This window comes from Hippocampus zosterae, chromosome 11, assembly GCF_025434085.1.
Source record: "Hippocampus zosterae strain Florida chromosome 11, ASM2543408v3, whole genome shotgun sequence".
Classification (NCBI taxonomy): Eukaryota; Metazoa; Chordata; class Actinopteri; order Syngnathiformes; family Syngnathidae; genus Hippocampus; species Hippocampus zosterae.
Window position 1 is genome coordinate 23,209,316 of NC_067461.1, and position 21,820 is coordinate 23,231,135.

The following is a 21,820-nucleotide window of genomic DNA, read 5'->3' on the forward strand; positions in this document are numbered from 1 at the left end:
AAATTTGTAAAACAAAAAGAAAAAAAGCAGCATCCAGGTAAAGGTTTTAGCTTGTCTTTAGCGAAGATTGGCATGAAGAAAAACCAAGTGCCTCAGCTTTGAGGGGTTGATCCTCTTTCTCCTCTCCGTTAATATTTGCCCTGTTTTGGAGAAGATTCTCTCTGAGGGGACAAAAATGGATGAAAATCCCATGCAATCATTTTACCCAGTTCCTCATCAATTGTGTTCTGTTTTGCTGGTTTTATAGCTTTTTGCATAAAGTGGCTCATAGAGCTCTGGGTTGTACATCTAGGCAGTTGTGACATTGCAGTAGCAGCAACAGTTGCAGACACACTAGCATCTTCATTAATAGCTGGTTCCCTTGCTTGTCTTTTCTCTTCAAATTGTACTGATGGGTGGATATTTCTGATGTGCCTGTGCAGGTTATTTGTGGAGCCTGATCTATGGGATATTTTAACCTTGCACAGTCTACACGCTGCCTTTGAACTACCAATTAAATTGAAATGAGTCCATATTTCACTGCGTTTCCTATCTATTTTCTCACCTTTCTACTTTCCAGCGTGTTGTTTTTTTTCACTAACTAGCTCTCTCGTCTCCTCGTCTGTCTTGTTCGCGTGCTGCTCAGTGTGCTGCTGTGTGCTCTTCTCTAACCCCTCCCCCTTCTCTAAACTGCAGCGTGTGTGTGTGTGTGTGTGTGCGTGCGTGTGTAACCCTCCCCTCCCGGCTCCCAATGAGGTGGGAGCCGGCTCCCAATGAGGTGGGAGCCGGCTCCCATCGTTCACTTCAAAGAGCCGGCTCTCGGAGCCGGGTCGTTCGCGAACGACACATCACTAGCATGCTTCACTGCCAAGGCAATTACAAAGGCACGATGTGACAAAACAAGCTAACTAGCAGTTTCTATGTTTTTTCCTACTCTAAACTTAATAACAAAGAATGAAAATGATTAGGGGATCAAGAAAGCAAAATATTTCCATGCAGTGTGAGAAGATTTTTTTTTTTTGGAGTGGGCTCAGTGGCGGGGGGAAGCGGGCAATGCACTTGGGCACGTGCATTTGGTTTCACTGGCGCTGGAGAGGGAACCACTGGACGGGGCAGCCATACACCGAAACACCGGTGTGAGGCCTGAATCCTCCAGTGGTGTGTCATGGCTACTGGTTTGGGGTGGTGGTGGTGACTGAAATGACTGGCTGAGCATCGTGTCATGCTGGTAAAGCCCTTAGGGCTCTTTGTGGCTGGCCAAAGATGAGAAATATGGAAGCGCATTTTCGGTACATTGATAAAACATGAAAGGGACACTGTGGAACAATTTGTTGATTTTTCAATGTGGATTATTTAAAAAACCCACTCATGATTTCAAAAATAATTATAAATATAAAAATAAAAATAAGATGTCCTGTCACATCAGTGTATTTTTTAAAGTAATTATATTTCATAGGCTATGACTCCCAAGACAGGAGGCTGCAGTGTTTCGTCGTCATCGTTCTGCTACGGATATCCAAAGGATATCCAAACTTAGCGAATGTAGTTTGTCAACATGGTGACGACAGCATTTGTAAAAAATGGCAAGCACTTGAGGCAATACTAGGAATCATTTGGGACAACATTTTGCTTCCACCTCTGATAAAGAAATTGTTGGTAGGCTCATGAAGTGCGGTCTCTTTGAGGCACAGTATTACGGACACTTCGAGTTTAGGTTGTTGCATAAATTCACCACTAAATGACACTAAATTCTACACACTGTATCTTGAAATCCTAGGCCTGGACCTAAGTGAGGACAGCATGCGGATGTTAAAGTGGGACGGGTGGGTGTGAAAGAAGATGCTAAAGACACACGCTCAGTAGGTGTTGGTGCATCGTGCAAAACACCACAGTGAAAATGGCACCTACAAAGAGACAAGCAAACAAAACACGGTTTAAACCGAAAGCTGTCAGTTACACAGAGGACCAGGGGAATCACACAGCCATGAGAGAATTTAAGATCAACTAATTCAATGGCACCATCCGGAAATGGACGACCGTGCCACAGCAACATCTGTCGGATTACAAGGAAAAACTGGCCAACTTCTGCTCCTACTGCAGTAGAAGGTGTAATGTTCTGCGTAGAGGTGTCAAATTATCGTGTTAATTGCCAGTAATTAATTACAGTCATATTTAGCGGGTAATGTTTTTTTAATCGCGTTAATATACATTTTAATCTCTAACTATTGTTTCTCTAGGTGGGTTGCCTTTTTATAATATCCCTTTTCATGCGTTGGCTTCCTGTGTTCGAGGGTGGAGAAACAAATGTCAGTCACGGCCTTAAGCGGACAATGATTGGCTGTCATTATGTCTTGTTTAGCATAAGCTGACAGGCTCCCATTGAAGTTGGGCGGGCCAGGTAAGCAATGGTGAGGAGAGATGTGAAAATGGAGGAGCATGTGAGAGTTCTCAGTCCAATGAATGGAAAATTCACATTCCCAAAATGCCCTAACGGCATTAAAGGTAGAGTGTTGTGCCTAATTTGTTAAAAGGAGTTTGCTTCTCACCGAAGCAGCTCACATTAATGCAAAGCACTCAGTCAGGAGTGCTACCACAGCTAACGTTAGCAATACAGCGAGCCATAGCAAAACTCTTCTCCAACCTAAACTTGAGGAGTATGACGCATGAAGTCAGCATAGCTGCTGTGTCCTCTGTAACCTACTAGAAGTGATTCATGTTTATTTCAGCACTTTATTTTGGAATGATGAACGGTGTTATTCCCAAGGTGTGAGTGTGAGCATGGATGGTTGTTTGTCTCTGTGTGCCCTGCTATTGTCTGGCAACCGGTTCAAGGTGTCCCGCACCTACTGCCCGAAGACATCTGCAATAGGCTCCAGCACACCCCGCGACCCTTGTGAAGATAAGCGGATCGGAAAATGGATGGATGCATGGATGGCTGGATATTCTCCCTGGTGGTCGAAACTAAAGGTTGCAGGTCGAACTTGGGACTAGTCTCAAATAATGCAGAAAGGAAATGGATAGGGCTGCATCTGTTCAAGTCTGTTTAAAAACAATAAAGCACTTTATAATTCCACTTTTTTGTGATGTCAATCTTTTGATCTGCCTCAATAATGTAATGAATTTAAAATGAAAATAGGGGTTTTCTAAACAGTTTTTAGGTGAGATTAAAATATAATTAATTTGATCAATTAATTCATTCATTCATTCATCTTCCGTACCGCTTGATCCTCACTAGGGTCGCGGGGGGTGCTGGAGCCCATCCCAGCCGTCTCCGGGCAGTAGGCTAATCGCCAGCCAATCGCAGGGCACACATAGACGAACAACCATCCACGCTCACACTCACACCTAGGGACAATTTTGTGTGTTCAATCAGCCTGCCATGCCTATTTTTGGAATGTGGGAGGAAACCGGAGCACCCGGAGAAAACCCACGCAGGCCCGGGGAGAACATGCAAACTCCACACAGGGAGGCCGGAGCTGGAATCGAACCCGGTACCTCTGCACTTTGAAGCCGATGTGCTAACCACTGGACTACCGGGCCGCCCTGATCAATTAATTACAGATCTTAATTAATCTTACATTTTAAAAAAAATCTCGTGACAGCATGAGTTCTGCATCACATTAAATGAAGACGGTTTCTTGGGAGATTTTCATCTCTTACTCTGCCGCTCTGCCGGCCTCACTTGGCTTCCATTACTGACTGTTCTTTCAACCAGTCCCCACATTCCCACCCACATAACAGCTTGGACTATGGCAAGTAATGAGGGACGACACTGTGAAACAATCATTTTGAAATACGACAAAAAGATTGCCGACAAACACATACAGCCCAACCACATCACCCACATGGATGGACCACTCACTTTCGACATCCCGGCGAACTACACTATAGAGAAGAAGGGGACCAGCACAGTAGCCATACGCACAACGGGGCGTGTGAAGTTGACTTTTATTTTAGTGCTTGGTTGCCGTGATAATGGACAGAAATAGTCAAAGTTAAATTGCGAGCAGTGTGGGAGCGATGGCAAACACAGCTTTCCTAAGATTGGAAGGGAGCGCCGGGCAAGTTACACCACAATTTGTGAATGGATTGTGGATGCTTGGGTTTACATGTCTGTCTGCACTGTTGTTCGAGCTTACACAAACGCATTTCTGACAATGATGCGAGGGGGAACCTGGCATGTTTGATTTTGAACTTTCCCAGCTGTTCATTTCGAACAAAGATTAGGACTTTGATGGATTTGATCATGAGGAGTGATCCAAAAAAAAACATGAGTACATTATTAAATACTTCAATAAATTACAAACTAATTCAATTTTGCTGCCGCTGACTGTTTAAAAACATACGATGGCGTGCATGTATGCTACCGTATTATTTAAGTGACTGTATAAGATACCATGCCTGTGTCCAATAATCCAATGCGTCTTGTGCATGTGTTAAACAGAAACAGCACCCGTAACTGACGCTATGCCTTTTAATACGGTGCACTGTATGGTCGTGAAAATACGGTAGTTGCCATACTGAGTGACCTTCTGTGCATGCACCTCAGACAGCGTAAATAGTGATGCAATGGTTTCCATTGACTGGAAGTCTCAGCCCAAGTTTTTACTTTACTACTACTATACTGCATTTTTTGAATACTTTTCAGCAGCAAAATTGCCAAAACAACAAACAACAGGTGCTGCCATGTTTGATGGCGGAAGTCGATGACCTAACACAATTTTCACACGCTTGTAACCTGCCCTCTCAAACACTACGTACACTTCTATTATGTGTACATTTGAATAAGGACCGTAGTGTGTAGTGTGGGTATTGTGGTTGGGCCCGAGTACCGTTCCAACGTGAATGATTTTCATTGGGAAGCATGCACACGGCTCACTATCAGCAGCTCCTGTCCGGAGTCAATATCTGGCTGATTCAATTCAGCCTACATCGTCAATGTGAAGTAAGAGCAAAAATTGTACACTAGTTGTATTGTTCAATATGGGTTCATGCAATTATGAGAGGTAGAACGGTATATATTGTACACAAAAATTATATGTACATTGCTCAAAAAAATAAAGGGAATACCAAAGCAACACAATGAAACTCCAAATTCATCACTGTTCTCTGATATTAGCATGCCCAGTTAATGCTCTCTACCATCTTTGGTACTGATTTGTTGTTTTGCTTTAAGGTTGTACAGTATATGTTAGTTGCTACAGCACTTTGTGTGCAACGATGGCAGTTTGAAAGTGCTCTATAAATACTCAACTCAACTGTCAACAGACGCCACGAGGGGGGTATAGAGCAGTTTCAACGTTGGCAAACATTGACTCCAAGATGCGCGCGCATCTTAATGACGCCACTGTTGTTTACAAAGATGAGCATTCTTAATTGCCTCCTCAGTGCTCGGCGCATGTGTAAACCACTGGTGGTTGCTGTTGCCATTTCCGAACGAAGCAACAGAGGTCGCTGTGGCATGCTGAGGGTGCATTACACTTTTGCGGAAGGCTTGTTTTCAATGTTGTGAACGTCATTGCGAGGCAAGGGTGGAGAAAAAGTTTTAGTATTACGCAACAGGGGGGAATATTCATTGTCGGGGGAAGCAGAAAAGAAGGAATGGCTTAATGCATGAAGATTTATTCACACTAGGGCGTATTTTCGCACATGTAGGTATCGTTTTAGAGGAGTTACACTGTATTACGACTTGTGTGCAGCCAGACTTAATGTATGCATACATATGCATACATTAAGTCTGGCTGCACACGCATTTTGGAGGCAGGAAACACACCTCACATGAAACTGGTCTATGAAGAGCCGATGGCCTCAAGTGGGGACTGCACTTATAACCTGTACAGCCAACACTGTGCAGCAAGACTGCCATTTGACAGGAAACAAAGACAAAAATTGGTAATTTCGCCACTGCTGCCCTGTGCTCTTCACGGATGAGAGCAGGTTCACACTGTGCACAGGTGACTGACGTGTCAGAGTCTGGAGACGCTGAGGAGAACATTATCCTGCCTGCAAAATCATGGTGGTAATGATTTAGGGAGATATTTTTTAGAACACCACACAGCTATCCTTGTGTAAGCCAGAGGTACCTTCACTACCGCTAAGTACTGGTATGAGATCCTCGGGTCTGTTGTGAGACCATGTGAAGTGGAACTTGGGTTCTTTCTAATGCATGACAAAGCTTCATGTGGCTGAAGTGTATCGAAAGTCCCTCCATGATAAACGGATTGATGCTATAAACTGGCATTACTGTTTTCGGACCTGAGTCATGTCTCGTTCTATACTGTATATCAACGCCATGCCACGTTGCACCAAAGACTGCGCAGGAGTTAACTGATGCTTTATTTCAGGTCCAAACCTGGAATAAAGCATCAGCTCCCTGAGCAGGTACTTTGCAGTCTCATCCGGAGCATGCCCAGGTATAGGCACCAGGAGGCCAAAGACAAGACTGAGCCCCATTTTGACTTGTCCTGAGGAATTTCCATTCAAACTGGATCAGCCTGTATTCTGAGTTTCCACTTCTATTGTGAGTATGATTAAAAAAAAACCCTTTGGGTTGGGCATTTAATTTTATGTTGATCATTTTCATGTTATTTTGTTGAAGACATTGCACTGTGTGCTTCATAAAGATTCTCAGATGGAACATTTGATATGTAGGATGTAGTATTTTAGTGTTCCCTTAATTTCTTTGGAGTAGTATATATTTTTAGATACATCCACACTGATATAAATAAACACATGCATGCATCAATAAATGCATACATAAGGTAGATAATTTGGCATGTTGAAAAAAATGTGGGCAACCCTGTCTTAGAACATTGACCTTGCACTGTGACATTTACAGAGAACCGACAGGCCATAATATCATACACTAAGAGTTTGTTTTAAAAAAAAAAAGAGAAAAAAAAGGGATAAAGCAACTGTGAAGCAAGGTGGGATATAAAAATCAATGGATATTTGGATGAATAAGCACAGATTACTAATGGTATCCCTAAGTATAAAAAAAGCATTAAATCAGGGAAATACTTTCAAGAAAATGTAAAACTACTTTACCAAAATGGCCATTGTAAGTTCTTCTCTTATTTCATGAAGTGCTCCCACATCATCCCATGTGACATCAGGCACAGTGGCAAAGCCCTCCCTCTTGGCTGAAGGCTGCACGTTGGAAAGAGATGTCTCAAAGTCTGACATGATGAGATAGAGGCTGGTCAGCTCATGCTCTGGTAGAGTATTAGTGTTCTTCAGCAATTGCAGCAGGTGCCATAGATCACCCTGGTAGAAACAAAACACAAACCACCCCAATGTGAGGAAATGTAACTCTTCATGGAAAGCATATATCAGGGATCTCTAAAAATCTCTTAAATTACAAACAAAATGAAACAATACCTTAATGAAAATGCATTCCATGCTGTTGACTTCACCCTGACAATTTTACACTTTTATATTGTGGTGCACAGTAAATCACTGACATTACAGTAACAAGCAGTTCAGATCATTCACAAGGCTGAAGTTCCCAACACAATCATTCATTCAATACTGTTTATGTAGTCAAAGCTGCTAAAATCCAATGATCTTGTTAAAAACATCACTTGTCCAAGTTAAAGCATTGAACAAGTTATTACTAATCAATTCACATTTCTCTCTAATATTAATATAAATGCAATACCGAATTTGATACATTAATATAAATATTAATGATAATATTAATATTATTAATACTAATATAAAACAACATTAATAGTAAGAGAGAGTCCATAAATTGAGAGGGTATTGAGATTCTACACTGCCCAAACGTAGAGCTTAATGGGGAAAAAAAGTCGAGTGCCACTGTATGCAGAATGAAACTCTTGAACCGTCTGAAAACACACAAGCATACTGTGCATAAATAAAGATGTATTGTATTGTAAATATGGTATATAACAAGCAATGTCAAGATATTCTTCCTTCCTTCCTTCATTTCATCCTTTCATCCATCATCCCTCCATCCATTCTCTTCCATATATCAGGAGTCGGGGTGGTAGCAGGGAAGACCAGAATTTCAGCCACTCTCCCTTCAGCCACTGAAGACAGCTCTTCCGGGAGAAGCCCAAGGCCATTCTCAGGCCTACTGGGAGATCGTCTATCTAGCTAATCCTGGGTAGTCCCGGTGGTGCTCCTCCTGATGGAACACGCCCAGAATACCTCACGAGGGGGGGGGGGACAGCCAGGAGTATCCTAACTGGATGCCCAACCAAGCCACATCATCTGGCTTGGGCATCTCTCAATGTGGAGGAGCAGCGGCTCGACTCTTGAGTTCCATAACTGAGCTTGTCGGCCTTTCACTCGGAGAGAGCCCGAACTCCCTGTGGTGGAAAAACTAATTTCTGCTACTTGTATCTGTGATTTTGTTCTTTCAGTCATGACCATACATGAGGGTTGGAAACAATCTGTAAAGTGAGAGCTTTGCCTTTCAGCTCAGCTTTTTCTTCACCAAAAAGACCAATACAGAATCTTCATCACTGCTGAGAAAAGTGACCAGAGTGTAATGAATGGCACAAACACTGCAACTCAGGATGCCGGATTGACAGCCACTCAAAGTAGCAATAATTTAACTGTTCACAACTCAAATGACAGCACTATTACTATTACACCATGTCTGTGCATAATAACAATGTGCACACAAAATAAAAGGAAGGACAAAACAAATTTGATCATTGTAACTTCAGCAAAGCATGCTTGGAAGACCTCTTCCTCTGATTCTTAACCCTCGCCTGCTACATATATTTTTTTTAATCGCATGAAACAATGACATGTCAAAGTACAAATCCGATGATTTTACTTGAGATTTTATTGAAAGGAACCACAACTTTTAATTATTTTCTTTTTTTGTAGCATTGATCATATTTTGAACTTGACATTTATTTTAGATACGTGTATATTTATGCTGATAATGCTTTCAAGTTTGGAAGAAATATTGTATGTTGTCTGATTTGATTCATATTTATGTTCAAAAGCAGTTAGTTTTAGTCCGTCCAATAAATTTTTAATTCTGTGTTCTATAGAGTTTTGGCACCTTGTGCGATAGTTTGACAACCCTGCAAAGTATTTCTTATCTTATTTCTCACAGGCATTATTATAACGGACTGACATACTGACTGTAATCATCAGCAACATTCCTCTGGAGGTTGATAATGGCCAGTGTTTAAGCGAGATGCTCGGGAAGTCCTTACCGGCAGATGCTCATGTCCCAAGTTATCCTGAGATAACTGATTAACATCCACTATCTCTGAGGTTCTATTCCTTGGTGATGATGCTTCAGTCCCAAGTGGCAAGTCACTGCTGAGGATGCTGATTTTGCTCTTCTCTGGTACTTTTCCCACCAACAGAACCCTGTTGACAGCATTCATGGCAGCTTCGCGGCAAAGTGCCATGAGATCCGCACCCACGTATCCTGGGGTGAGGCGAGCCAGTTTGCCATAGTCAAAATCTTCTGGCATCTTCAGCTTACGACACAAAGTCTTTAAAATCCTGACAAAACACATTTGTTTTACTTTATTGTCCCTTTCACACATTGATTAAACATATGCATCAATGGTGGCCATATGTTCCTAACATGGCTATCTTTAATTACCATATTTTCACAACCATTCGGCGCACCGTATTGTTGGGCGCAGTCTCAGTAACGGGTGCTATGTTTGACACATACACAAAACGCACAGTATTATTGGGTGCAGCCAGGCATGGTAAAACATACACCACTGAAACATACGGCATGCACGCACGCTAAAAACACGTTTTTAAAAAGGCAACAGAAGCAAAACCGAGTTTGGTTGTACTTTATTTAGCCATTTTACAATGTACTCACGTTTTTCTCTTCACCTCTCTTACACGCTCACCCTTCACTCATTGGCGACTGGTACCTGCGAGGGGCGTGCTTTGAGCGTCCTCTTACAACACCCACCCTTCACTCATTGGCGACTGGTACCTGCTAGGGACATGCCTTTAGCGTCCTCTTACATGTCCACCCTTCACCCATTGGCGGACTTCCGCATGCCTGTCGTCACTCACTCCGCCTTTTCTCTATATAAACAGCGTGTTGGCCAGAGGTGCTCTAAGTCGTGTTTTGGAACTCGGCTCATACACTAGACGCTCCACATTATAAGGCGTCCTGTCCATTTTGGAGCAAATTTAAGACTTTTAATGGCGCCTTATAGTTGTGAAAATACGGTAAACAAGTGACTGCTCAAAGAACTCAATCCTACATAAATGAGAAAAAAGGTTTTCCCTTAAAAACTCTGTGAATCCTGAAATATGCAAAAATGCTACTCTACTATAGCAAATAATGAATTTAAGAAAATAAGCTTGTTTAATACATCATATACAACAGTGGTCCCCAACCTTTTTGCCCCACAGACCGTTTTAATGTCAGGTAATATTTTCAGGGACCGGCCTTTAAAGTGTAATGGATAAATACAATAAAATAATGATACGACATGCATGCAAACTGTGGTATTTTCTCAACATAATAATAATAATAAACAAATCATGCCACGAGGAACGTCCTATCTGGCCGCATCACTCTCTGGTCGCTATGGTAACGTATAAACGTTTCTTCAAAATAAGATGTACCGCAAATACAAAGTGCATGAAAAACACGACTCATCATCTTTTGCTTGGAAGTCTGAGGCTCCTCTTCTGTCTTTTCCCCTTCCAAAGACTTTTTTTTTTTGCGGCGCCCCTGGGTTTCATTTTAGCGGTAACCTAAAATGATGCTTTTAGGTTCGTCTCTTCATGACGAGAAGTGCCATATTGTAGACCAGGGGTGCCCAAACTTTTTTGACCCAAGATCTACTTTTCGATCAAGCAACCTCCCTAGATCGACCCGTTACCGCGCACGTGCGCATATGCACGCACGTACACACTAAGGGTGTGGAAAATAATCGATATTAATCGATACATCGATGTGCACGTGCGCGATCCGAGTGCATCGGCTCATTCACTGGGTACGACGCGATTGACAGGTGAAAACGCGATTCATCACGATGCATTGATGGGTATCGGTAAAATCCGATTCAAGCGCCGTTTTATTCATGTTAAGCGTCACCTATCTGCCCTTTCATAGGCGCAATGAATGCACCATCATTGCTTTGCGTTTTGTGTTGAATACGGACGGGAGCCGTGCGTCACATACAGTCCAGAACACAACTAGCGAAACATTATGGAAGTTAGCGCAAGGGGAGGCGAGGAAACTACTATATTTAATGCAGCCGCAACATTCAAATCTTATGTTTGTAAATACTACGGCTTCGAAAAGAAAGACGGAAAGCTTGATAAAACCTCCGTAATTTGTAAGGAATGTTGCACTAAGAAGCCATACAACGGCAGCACCACAAATATGCAGACCCACTTAAAACGATGGCATCAGATCACCGACAAGTTTCCTTCGCGCTCCCCCGCTTCCACGCCCAGTTCCTCGTCGGACACCGGAGAAACTCTTGGTAAACCAGGTGAGGATCAGAAAAAAATTGCCTCTTATTTTGGGAGTCCCCTTGCAACTCACTGTGACCGCGCAATGGCTATAACTAAGGTCACTGCTTATTTCATATGCAAAGACCTCCAGCCTTAGCGTGGTGGACAACGAGGGTTTCAGACAGCTCGTGCATGTTTTGGAACCCAGGTATAAAATACCAGACAGGTCTGTGTTCACTTACATATTCCCGATGTGTACAACAAAGTAAGGAGTGAGATTACTGTGTCGCTGAACAGTGCACAAAGAGTTGCACTTACAGTGGATGGGTGGACATCTTGCGCTATTGATTCATATATTCATATATATATATATATATATATTATTTTTATATTTCATATAAGACACTCAGTGAGAATAGTCTGTTTCTGTTTACACTACAGCAACAGCTGTGAGTCTCAGGTGCCAAATTGTTTACATTTTCTTTGCACAAAACCCAATTGTGAAAGGGCTTAAATACGTTGTTTTACAAGTTCTACTGTTTATAAGGAATAAAGTGGTATCCTTTTTGTAATACCATACTGAATTCCATCTTTTTAAAAGCTTTTTTTCTTTGCTTATTTGCATCATGTTTAATTGCACAATATCGCAACAAATTGCATTGTATCGTATCGGATCGCATTAATTTGAACTTAATGTGTATCGCATCGTGACGACGGTGAAACGTATCGCATCGTATCGCCAGAAAATTCCATGTATCGTTTAAGTATCGCATCGCTGGCAGTGCATCGAGATGTGTATCGAATCGTCCTCAGTGCTGAGATTCACATCCCTAGTACACACGCATGCCATGATGAGCAACAGACTGACACTGACGCATGCAATGCACTTTTGCAGCCTGTTAACGATCGTAGCTCACGCGTACCATTTTAAAATGCTTCTCTCGGCCCTCCTGATTCCCTGATCTACTGGTCGATCACGATCGACGTAATGGGCACCCCTGTTGTAGACAGATGTAACAAAGAATCCGGTAATTTTTCATAATAAAACATCTTTCAGATTCCGAAATAAATGAAAGTGAAGTAATCTAAGTTTTTATTCTTGTTGACTATGCCATCTTATCTGTCTCCGTTTAAAAATGACTTCAAGAACTTAAAATCATATTTCACTGACCTTAGACGAGACTGTTCATCTGGGATACCAAGACATATCTCTCTGTCAAAGCGTCCAGCTCTCCGCAGGGCAGGGTCAAGGGAGTCTGGCCTATTAGTTGCACCAATGACCAGGAGTTGCGTTCCAGATGCCTGACTGTTCAAGTCTGTCAAGAGGTAAAAAAGGGGAAAAAAATCTCAGTTTCAATTTGAAATTAAAGTTGCGATTTTATTTTTCGACTCGTAACTGTTTTCACACAGAGGTGTAGCTGACATTCAACATCACGGCTCAAGATGGGTACCAAAGATGGTACACTTTATTGGTTTGGACCGATTTGAATCTGTACCACCGAGCACCAATTCACGTCAAATCAAACAGTGCCATGTTTCAGTTCCTAAGAGTAGCTTTCCATGTTGAGACTGCGGGAGAAAAAAGTTCGGCATTTTCCATGGCACACTTGAATGCAGTAGTGCACAGACACCAGCATAACACATTCACATAGGATTTCACAGGTGCAAAAAATATATTTCTGGGTTTGGAAGCAAGCGTGTGCCCACTGCCAAGCCAAACAAATGCAGTTTATGAAGTATTTTGTAGCAAAGATGAAGCCTCACACTTTGCAGCATTCTTTGCTTCAGTGTGAGGGGCGACCTTCTCGGTGCAGATATACTGTGTGTCGAGAAAAAAAAAGTCGAGAAAACAACTTTTTTAAAAGCATTTTTTCAACTATTTTAGACCAAACTGTCCATCCATCCATCTTCCACTGCTTATTCGGGGCAGGGTCGTGGGGGCAACAACTTTAGCAGGGAAGCCCAGACTTCCCTCTCTCAAGCTACTTCTTCCAGCTCTCTCCGGGGGATCCCGAGGTGTCTCCTCCCAGACCCGGAGGGGCAATCCACCCTTTTCCAACTGAGGACCATGGTTTCAGATTTGGAGGTGCTGATTTTCATCCCACCCGCTTCACACTCGGCTGCCAAACGCTCCAGTGAGAGTTGGAGAGCCCTGCTTGAAGGAGCCAACAGTACCACATCATCTGCAAAAAGAAGAGTTGCAATACTGAGGCCACCAAAACGGACCCCCTCAATGCTTCGGCTGCGCCTAGAAATTCTTTCCATAAAGATTATGAACAGAATCGGCGACAAAGGGCAGCCTTGGCGGAGTCCCACTCTAACTGGAAACGATTCCGACTTACTGCCGGCAATGCGAAAGAAACCAAACAGCCCGTATCAGGGGGTTTGGTACCCCATACCCACGAAGTACCCCCCACAGAACTCCCCGAGGGACACGATCAAACGCCTTCTCCAAGTCAACAAACGATGTGATCCTGGTCCCACAGGCCACAAAGGCCCGATAGGACTCCTTCTTCAGCTTGACTGCATCCCTTACTGCTGGTGTCCATCAGCGAGTACGGGGGTTGCCGCCACGACAGGCACCTACCACCTTACGGCCACAACTCAAATTGGCCACCTCAACAATAGAGGCACGGAACATGGTCCACTCGGACTCAATGTCCCCCGCCTCTCCAGGGACATGGGAAAAGCTCTGTCGGGGGTGGGACTTAAAACTCTTGACAGGGGATTCTGCCAGATGCTCCCAACAAACCCTCACGATACGTTTGGGTCTGCCAGGTCGGACCGGCATCTTCCCCCACCATCGGAGCCTACTCACCACCAGGTGGTGATCATTTGACAGCTCCGCCCCTCTCTTCACCCGAGTGTCCTAAACATGCAGCCGCAAATCCGATGATACAACCACAAAGTCAATCATTGAATTGCGGCCAAGGGTGTCCTGGTGCCAAGTGCACATATGGACACCCTTATGTTTGAACAAGGTGTTCGTGATGGACGAGCACAGAAGTCCAATAACGAAGCATCACTCGAGTTCTGATCGGGGGGGGGGGGGGCTCTTCCTCCCAATCACGCCCCTCCAGGTCTCACTGTCGTTGCCCACGTGAGCATTGAAGTCCCCCAGCAGGACAAGGGAGTCCACAGCAGGAGTACTCTCCAGCACACCCTCCAAGGACTCCAAAAAGGGTGGGTACGCTGAACTGCTGTTGGGTGCATATGCACAAACAACAGTCAGGACCCGTCCACCCCCACCCGAAGGCAGAGGGAGGCAACCCTCTCGTCTACCGGTGTAGACCCCAATGTACAGGGGCAATGAGTATGCCCACACCTGCTCTGCACCCCTCACCGTGGGCAACTCCAAAGTGGAAGAGAGTCCAACCCCTCTTGAGAGAACTGGTACCAGAACCCAGGCTGTGTGTGGAGGCAAGTCCGACTATATCCAGTCGGAACTTCTCTGCCTCACACACCAGCTCAGGCTCCTTCCCTGCAAGAGAGATGACATTCCATGTCCCTCGAGCTAGCTTCTGCAGTCGAAGATCGGACCGCCCGGGCCCTCTCCTTTGGCTGCCGCCCAGCTCACACTGCACCCAACCACTTTGGCCCCTCCCATGGGTGGTGAGCCCATGAGAAGGGTGACCCACGTTGCCTCTTCATATATACATTCTGTATGTATGTATGTATGTATGTATGTATGCTTGTACCATCCATGCAGGTGAGGATCTGGGCGACAATCCTCCTTTCCATGTCTTTGGAGGCTATTTCTCGCTTTGGTGTTATAGCATCTATCTCATCAATAAACAGGATACATGGAGCTGAACTCTGCAGGAGAAAGGTGCCAAACAGATTAACACAATAACTTAGACATTTAGTTCAATGTGATTTGTCAAATAAACTTCAAATAAAGCAGCCCAACCACAGCAAGGTCAAAGAGCTCCCTGAGCTTCTGTTCAGACTCTCCAGATACTCCAGACACTAATTCTGGAGCCGACACCTTCAGCAAGGGGAGGTCCAGCTCCTGAAATCAACATATACATTGTCATCGGTAATTTTACAAAAAAATGTATAATTATTTATCATTTATAATTATTTTATTCAAGTGCAGAACGATTTCTCTCTCAAGGTTGAACTGATGTAACCCTAATATTTGGAATAAATGGGTCATATTTTCTCATACCGACTGTTGCTGACTATTTTTGGTTTTAATAGTATCACTTGATGAAGTCTCTTCAAACATTTTACACTAAAAAAATAAGTGCATGTATCATTCCTGTTGATATCATATTGGATAGATACCGGTATCGGACAGTACTCTAGGGTGCAATATCGGGAACATATTCAAAGTGAAAAAGTTGTATCGAGACACCCCAAGCAACACCGCCGGAAAGGTGGTCCACTCTAGGTTTGCGAGGGTGATGTGGAGTCAGGTCCAGCTGTCATTGGAACGAGAGGTGGGGAAACACCGAATTGGATTCCATCCAATCGCAGGGAACAAATAGGCAGCCATTCACACTCACAGCAATGAACAGTTTCGTGTGTTCAATGCATGTTTTTTGGAATGTGGGAGGAAATCAAAGTACCCAGTGAAAACCTCCGCAGGCACAAGGAGAACATGCAAAGCCTACACTGTAAGCTCGGAGCCCAGATCTGAACCCATATGTTCTGCACAGTGAGGCGGATGTGATAACCAGTCAGTGTTCCAATTAAATTAAAATCACCCAATGAAAATTTGAGATTTATTTTGAATTGTTATTCAACAATTATTTTGATCAACTAGCCTGTACAAAAAAGATGGTACCCCAAGAAAAGTTATTAAATTATTTGACCAAAGGGACATGACTAACCAAGGAATGTCCTCGAATAAGCATCACAGGTGCCAAGCATATTAATTGTAAAGGCTTAAATACAATCTCCAGGCAGTTTGAAGTTCCTGTGACTGCAATTGCACACATTATTCAAAAATTTAAGATGCATGTTGCTACCTGATAAAAAATGATGACGTATAGCACCTCACTGAAAAAGAACTGTCTGACTTGCATTGATTAATTGTCATTATTTTTCATTTATTATTACTTTTGTCAGATTCAGGTGCTCGAGTGGTGAGTGCGTCAGCCTCACAGTGCTGAGGTGCAGTGTTCAATTCCAGCTCTGGCTTTTCTGTGTGGAGTTTTCATGTTCTCCCCGTGCCTGTGTGGGTTTTTTCCGGGTACTCCGGTCTCTTCCCACATTGGAAAAACATACATGGTTGATGCAACACTCTAAATTAGGGTTCGGGAATCTTTTTGACGAAGAGAGCCGTGAAAGCAAAACATTTGGAAATGTATTTCAGTGAGAGCCATATCATAATAATAATAATAATAATATTTCTTTTCTAATAATATTCCTTTTCTGTTGCTGGTCCCTCTCTCTGGAATGACCTCCCACTGAAAATTCGGCAAGCCTCCTCGCTGCCAATCTTCAAAGCCCTCCTCAAAACTCACTTGTATTCTTTGGCATTCGGCTCAGCATGACTTAGATTTGTTCTTGATTTTACTGTTTTGTGCTTTCTACCGCCTTTATTACCGATTTGTCTTACTGTTTATTGTGCATGTTAAATTGCTCCATGTACAGCACTTTGTATGCTGCGATGGCTGTTTGAAAGTGCTCTATAAATACTGTTGACTTGACTTGTTGAATATTATTATTATTATTATTAATGCATTTTATTTATAAGCGCCTTTCAAGACACCATATATATATATATATATATATATATACAGTAATCCCTCGTTTATCACGGTTAATGGGGACCAAAACCACCCATGAGAAATGAAAATTCTCGAAGTAGCGTACAATTAACATAAACCGGTAAAAAAAAACAACTTTTTTTTTCAAGTCTGCAAACTGTCCGCGAGAAGCTGCAAAACAACAGCGAGTCACAGAGAGCAACATATACAGTACTGTACTGAATGTATGTTTAAAAATAAATAAATAATTTTAAATGTTTGAAAAAAAATCTGCGATAAACGAACCGCGAAGTAGCGAGGGATCACTGTATATATTATACAGTATATATATATATATATATATACATATATACTCGAGTACGAACTCATGGTTGCGCTGTCCAATCCTTCCTGAAAAAAAAATCCCTACGTGGGAAATGAGCATGGTGCATGTCCTTTATAAATACGTAAAAACAACACAAGCAATGAAATGCAAAAATATTTGCTCCTAACACTGTTTATAACACAAAAGCTGCAGTACAATTTACTGTACACGTACTAAATATGAACAAAATACAGTACAACAAACTTAGGACTATTTGCTCTAAAATGAGACGAGTAACAGACTTGCCGGGGGCTTTTCTTTCCACTATCTCACTGTCTCTAACTCGACCTCCCCTCGATTGCCTCCCAAGACAGTGTTGCTCAGCTGATGTCATGCAATGAACTTTTAAAGCCACCGACAGGACGCTTCGTCGTCCTCGATGGCCATATTTAGCGCGATGGAACTCGTCTTTTCTCCAATTCGCGCAAGGTTTTTAGCATGATAACAAGTAAAGCATTCCAGGAAACGTTCGTTTATTTGACTGTCCGTCGAGCCACAAGCAATTTACTCTGAGCAGCTAATCGGATGCATTGCACTCTATCTTCCACAGATCTTGCTAGAGTATCTACACACATAGATAGTGAAGTCCCTCTGGGCCCATCGGAGACCAGGATGAAGCTCGATAAGCCACTGGCAGAGCAGCTACGAGTATGTTGCATTCAGGAAACTCGGAACTGTGAACCAAATAAAATTCGTTCACTATTGTAGTAAAACTCATGCTAATAGAGTCACATACATGTTGCCGTTTTGTATCCAATGAGAGTAAATAGTGGCGCGGACAGAGTTATTCCGAAGTGTCGAGCGGGACTTGCTTGTGTTTGCGCCATTGCGCGCTTCTGTATGGCTTCCGGGTAGTGGAAATTCCGTTGTTATGAATTGATCATAAATGTAACATTGTAGTCGAAATTTTAATGCATAGGTTTTTAGTCCAGGTGAAGGAATTTCCTTTTGACAGAACTCCGTAGAAGGGAAGCGTGTTTTTATTGCCATTAATTTATATGAATTTTAAAGGGATTAATTTTTTTCTCGCGAGACACGCGGCATACGTCACAGCGGATGTTACGTTTCTTTATTTGTTTGTTTGTTTATTGAACATAAAACATATACAGTAATAATTTGACAGAAAATAAGGTAGATAAAAAAAGTAAAAAGAAATAAATCAGCAAAACAACAGCGAGTCACAGAGAGCAACATATACAGTACTGTACTGAATGTATGTTTAAAAATAAATAAATAATTTTAAATGTTTGAAAAAAAATCTGCGATAAACGAACCGCGAAGTAGCGAGGGATCACTGTATATATTATACAGTATATATGTATATATATATATATACATATATACTCGAGTACGAACTCATGGTTGCGCTGTCCAATCCTTCCTGAAAAAAAAATCCCTACGTGGGAAATGAGCATGGTGCATGTCCTTTATAAATACGTAAAAACAACACAAGCAATGAAATGCAAAAATATTTGCTCCTAACACTGTTTATAACACAAAAGCTGCAGTACAATTTACTGTACACGTACTAAATATGAACAAAATACAGTACAACAAACTTAGGACTATTTGCTCTAAAATGAGACGAGTAACAGACTTGCCGGGGGCTTTTCTTTCCACTATCTCACTGTCTCTAACTCGACCTCCCCTCGATTGCCTCCCAAGACAGTGTTGCTCAGCTGATGTCATGCAATGAACTTTTAAAGCCACCGACAGGACGCTTCGTCGTCCTCGATGGCCATATTTAGCGCGATGGAACTCGTCTTTTCTCCAATTCGCGCAAGGTTTTTAGCATGATAACAAGTAAAGCATTCCAGGAAACGTTCGTTTATTTGACTGTCCGTCGAGCCACAAGCAATTTACTCTGAGCAGCTAATCGGATGCATTGCACTCTATCTTCCACAGATCTTGCTAGAGTATCTACACACATAGATAGTGAAGTCCCTCTGGGCCCATCGGAGACCAGGATGAAGCTCGATAAGCCACTGGCAGAGCAGCTACGAGTATGTTGCATTCAGGAAACTCGGAACTGTGAACCAAATAAAATTCGTTCACTATTGTAGTAAAACTCATGCTAATAGAGTCACATACATGTTGCCGTTTTGTATCCAATGAGAGTAAATAGTGGCGCGGACAGAGTTATTCCGAAGTGTCGAGCGGGACTTGCTTGTGTTTGCGCCATTGCGCGCTTCTGTATGGCTTCCGGGTAGTGGAAATTCCGTTGTTATGAATTGATCATAAATGTAACATTGTAGTCGAAATTTTAATGCATAGGTTTTTAGTCCAGGTGAAGGAATTTCCTTTTGACAGAACTCCGTAGAAGGGAAGCGTGTTTTTATTGCCATTAATTTATATGAATTTTAAAGGGATTAATTTTTTTCTCGCGAGACACGCGGCATACGTCACAGCGGATGTTACGTTTCTTTATTTGTTTGTTTGTTTATTGAACATAAAACATATACAGTAATAATTTGACAGAAAATAAGGTAGATAAAAAAAGTAAAAAGAAATAAATCAGCAAAACAACAGCGAGTCACAGAGAGCAACATATACAGTACTGTACTGAATGTATGTTTAAAAATAAATAAATAATTTTAAATGTTTGAAAAAAAATCTGCGATAAACGAACCGCGAAGTAGCGAGGGATCACTGTATATATTATACAGTATATATGTATATATATATATATACATATATACTCGAGTACGAACTCATGGTTGCGCTGTCCAATCCTTCCTGAAAAAAAAATCCCTACGTGGGAAATGAGCATGGTGCATGTCCTTTATAAATACGTAAAAACAACACAAGCAATGAAATGCAAAAATATTTGCTCCTAACACTGTTTATAACACAAAAGCTGCAGTACAATTTACTGTACACGTACTAAATATGAACAAAATACAGTACAACAAACTTAGGACTATTTGCTCTAAAATGAGACGAGTAACAGACTTGCCGGGGGCTTTTCTTTCCACTATCTCACTGTCTCTAACTCGACCTCCCCTCGATTGCCTCCCAAGACAGTGTTGCTCAGCTGATGTCATGCAATGAACTTTTAAAGCCACCGACAGGACGCTTCGTCGTCCTCGATGGCCATATTTAGCGCGATGGAACTCGTCTTTTCTCCAATTCGCGCAAGGTTTTTAGCATGATAACAAGTAAAGCATTCCAGGAAACGTTCGTTTATTTGACTGTCCGTCGAGCCACAAGCAATTTACTCTGAGCAGCTAATCGGATGCATTGCACTCTATCTTCCACAGATCTTGCTAGAGTATCTACACACATAGATAGTGAAGTCCCTCTGGGCCCATCGGAGACCAGGATGAAGCTCGATAAGCCACTGGCAGAGCAGCTACGAGTATGTTGCATTCAGGAAACTCGGAACTGTGAACCAAATAAAATTCGTTCACTATTGTAGTAAAACTCATGCTAATAGAGTCACATACATGTTGCCGTTTTGTATCCAATGAGAGTAAATAGTGGCGCGGACAGAGTTATTCCGAAGTGTCGAGCGGGACTTGCTTGTGTTTGCGCCATTGCGCGCTTCTGTATGGCTTCCGGGTAGTGGAAATTCCGTTGTTATGAATTGATCATAAATGTAACATTGTAGTCGAAATTTTAATGCATAGGTTTTTAGTCCAGGTGAAGGAATTTCCTTTTGACAGAACTCCGTAGAAGGGAAGCGTGTTTTTATTGCCATTAATTTATATGAATTTTAAAGGGATTAATTTTTTTCTCGCGAGACACGCGGCATACGTCACAGCGGATGTTACGTTTCTTTATTTGTTTGTTTGTTTATTGAACATAAAACATATACAGTAATAATTTGACAGAAAATAAGGTAGATAAAAAAAGTAAAAAGAAATAAATCAGCAAAACAACAGCGAGTCACAGAGAGCAACATATACAGTACTGTACTGAATGTATGTTTAAAAATAAATAAATAATTTTAAATGTTTGAAAAAAAATCTGCGATAAACGAACCGCGAAGTAGCGAGGGATCACTGTATATATTATACAGTATATATGTATATATATATATATACATATATACTCGAGTACGAACTCATGGTTGCGCTGTCCAATCCTTCCTGAAAAAAAAATCCCTACGTGGGAAATGAGCATGGTGCATGTCCTTTATAAATACGTAAAAACAACACAAGCAATGAAATGCAAAAATATTTGCTCCTAACACTGTTTATAACACAAAAGCTGCAGTACAATTTACTGTACACGTACTAAATATGAACAAAATACAGTACAACAAACTTAGGACTATTTGCTCTAAAATGAGACGAGTAACAGACTTGCCGGG

At 42.1% G+C, this 21,820-nt stretch overlaps 1 protein-coding gene across 3 annotated transcripts in view; it reads right to left on the reverse strand.

Annotated features, from left to right (window-relative positions):
- The window catches only part of nvl (nuclear VCP like), a 102,422-nt gene that overhangs the window by 31,638 nt on the left and 48,964 nt on the right, over positions 1-21,820 (reverse strand). For all 3 annotated transcript variants that reach the window (XM_052081041.1, XM_052081039.1, XM_052081040.1), the window contains exons 11-15: positions 15,332-15,433; positions 15,120-15,237; positions 12,593-12,737; positions 9,183-9,480; positions 7,027-7,245 (exon numbers count right to left, since the gene is read on the reverse strand). In XM_052081041.1, the coding sequence (XP_051937001.1) occupies positions 7,027-7,245; positions 9,183-9,480; positions 12,593-12,737; positions 15,120-15,237; positions 15,332-15,433 (882 nt within the window). The remainder of the gene's footprint in view (positions 1-7,026; positions 7,246-9,182; positions 9,481-12,592; positions 12,738-15,119; positions 15,238-15,331; positions 15,434-21,820) is intronic.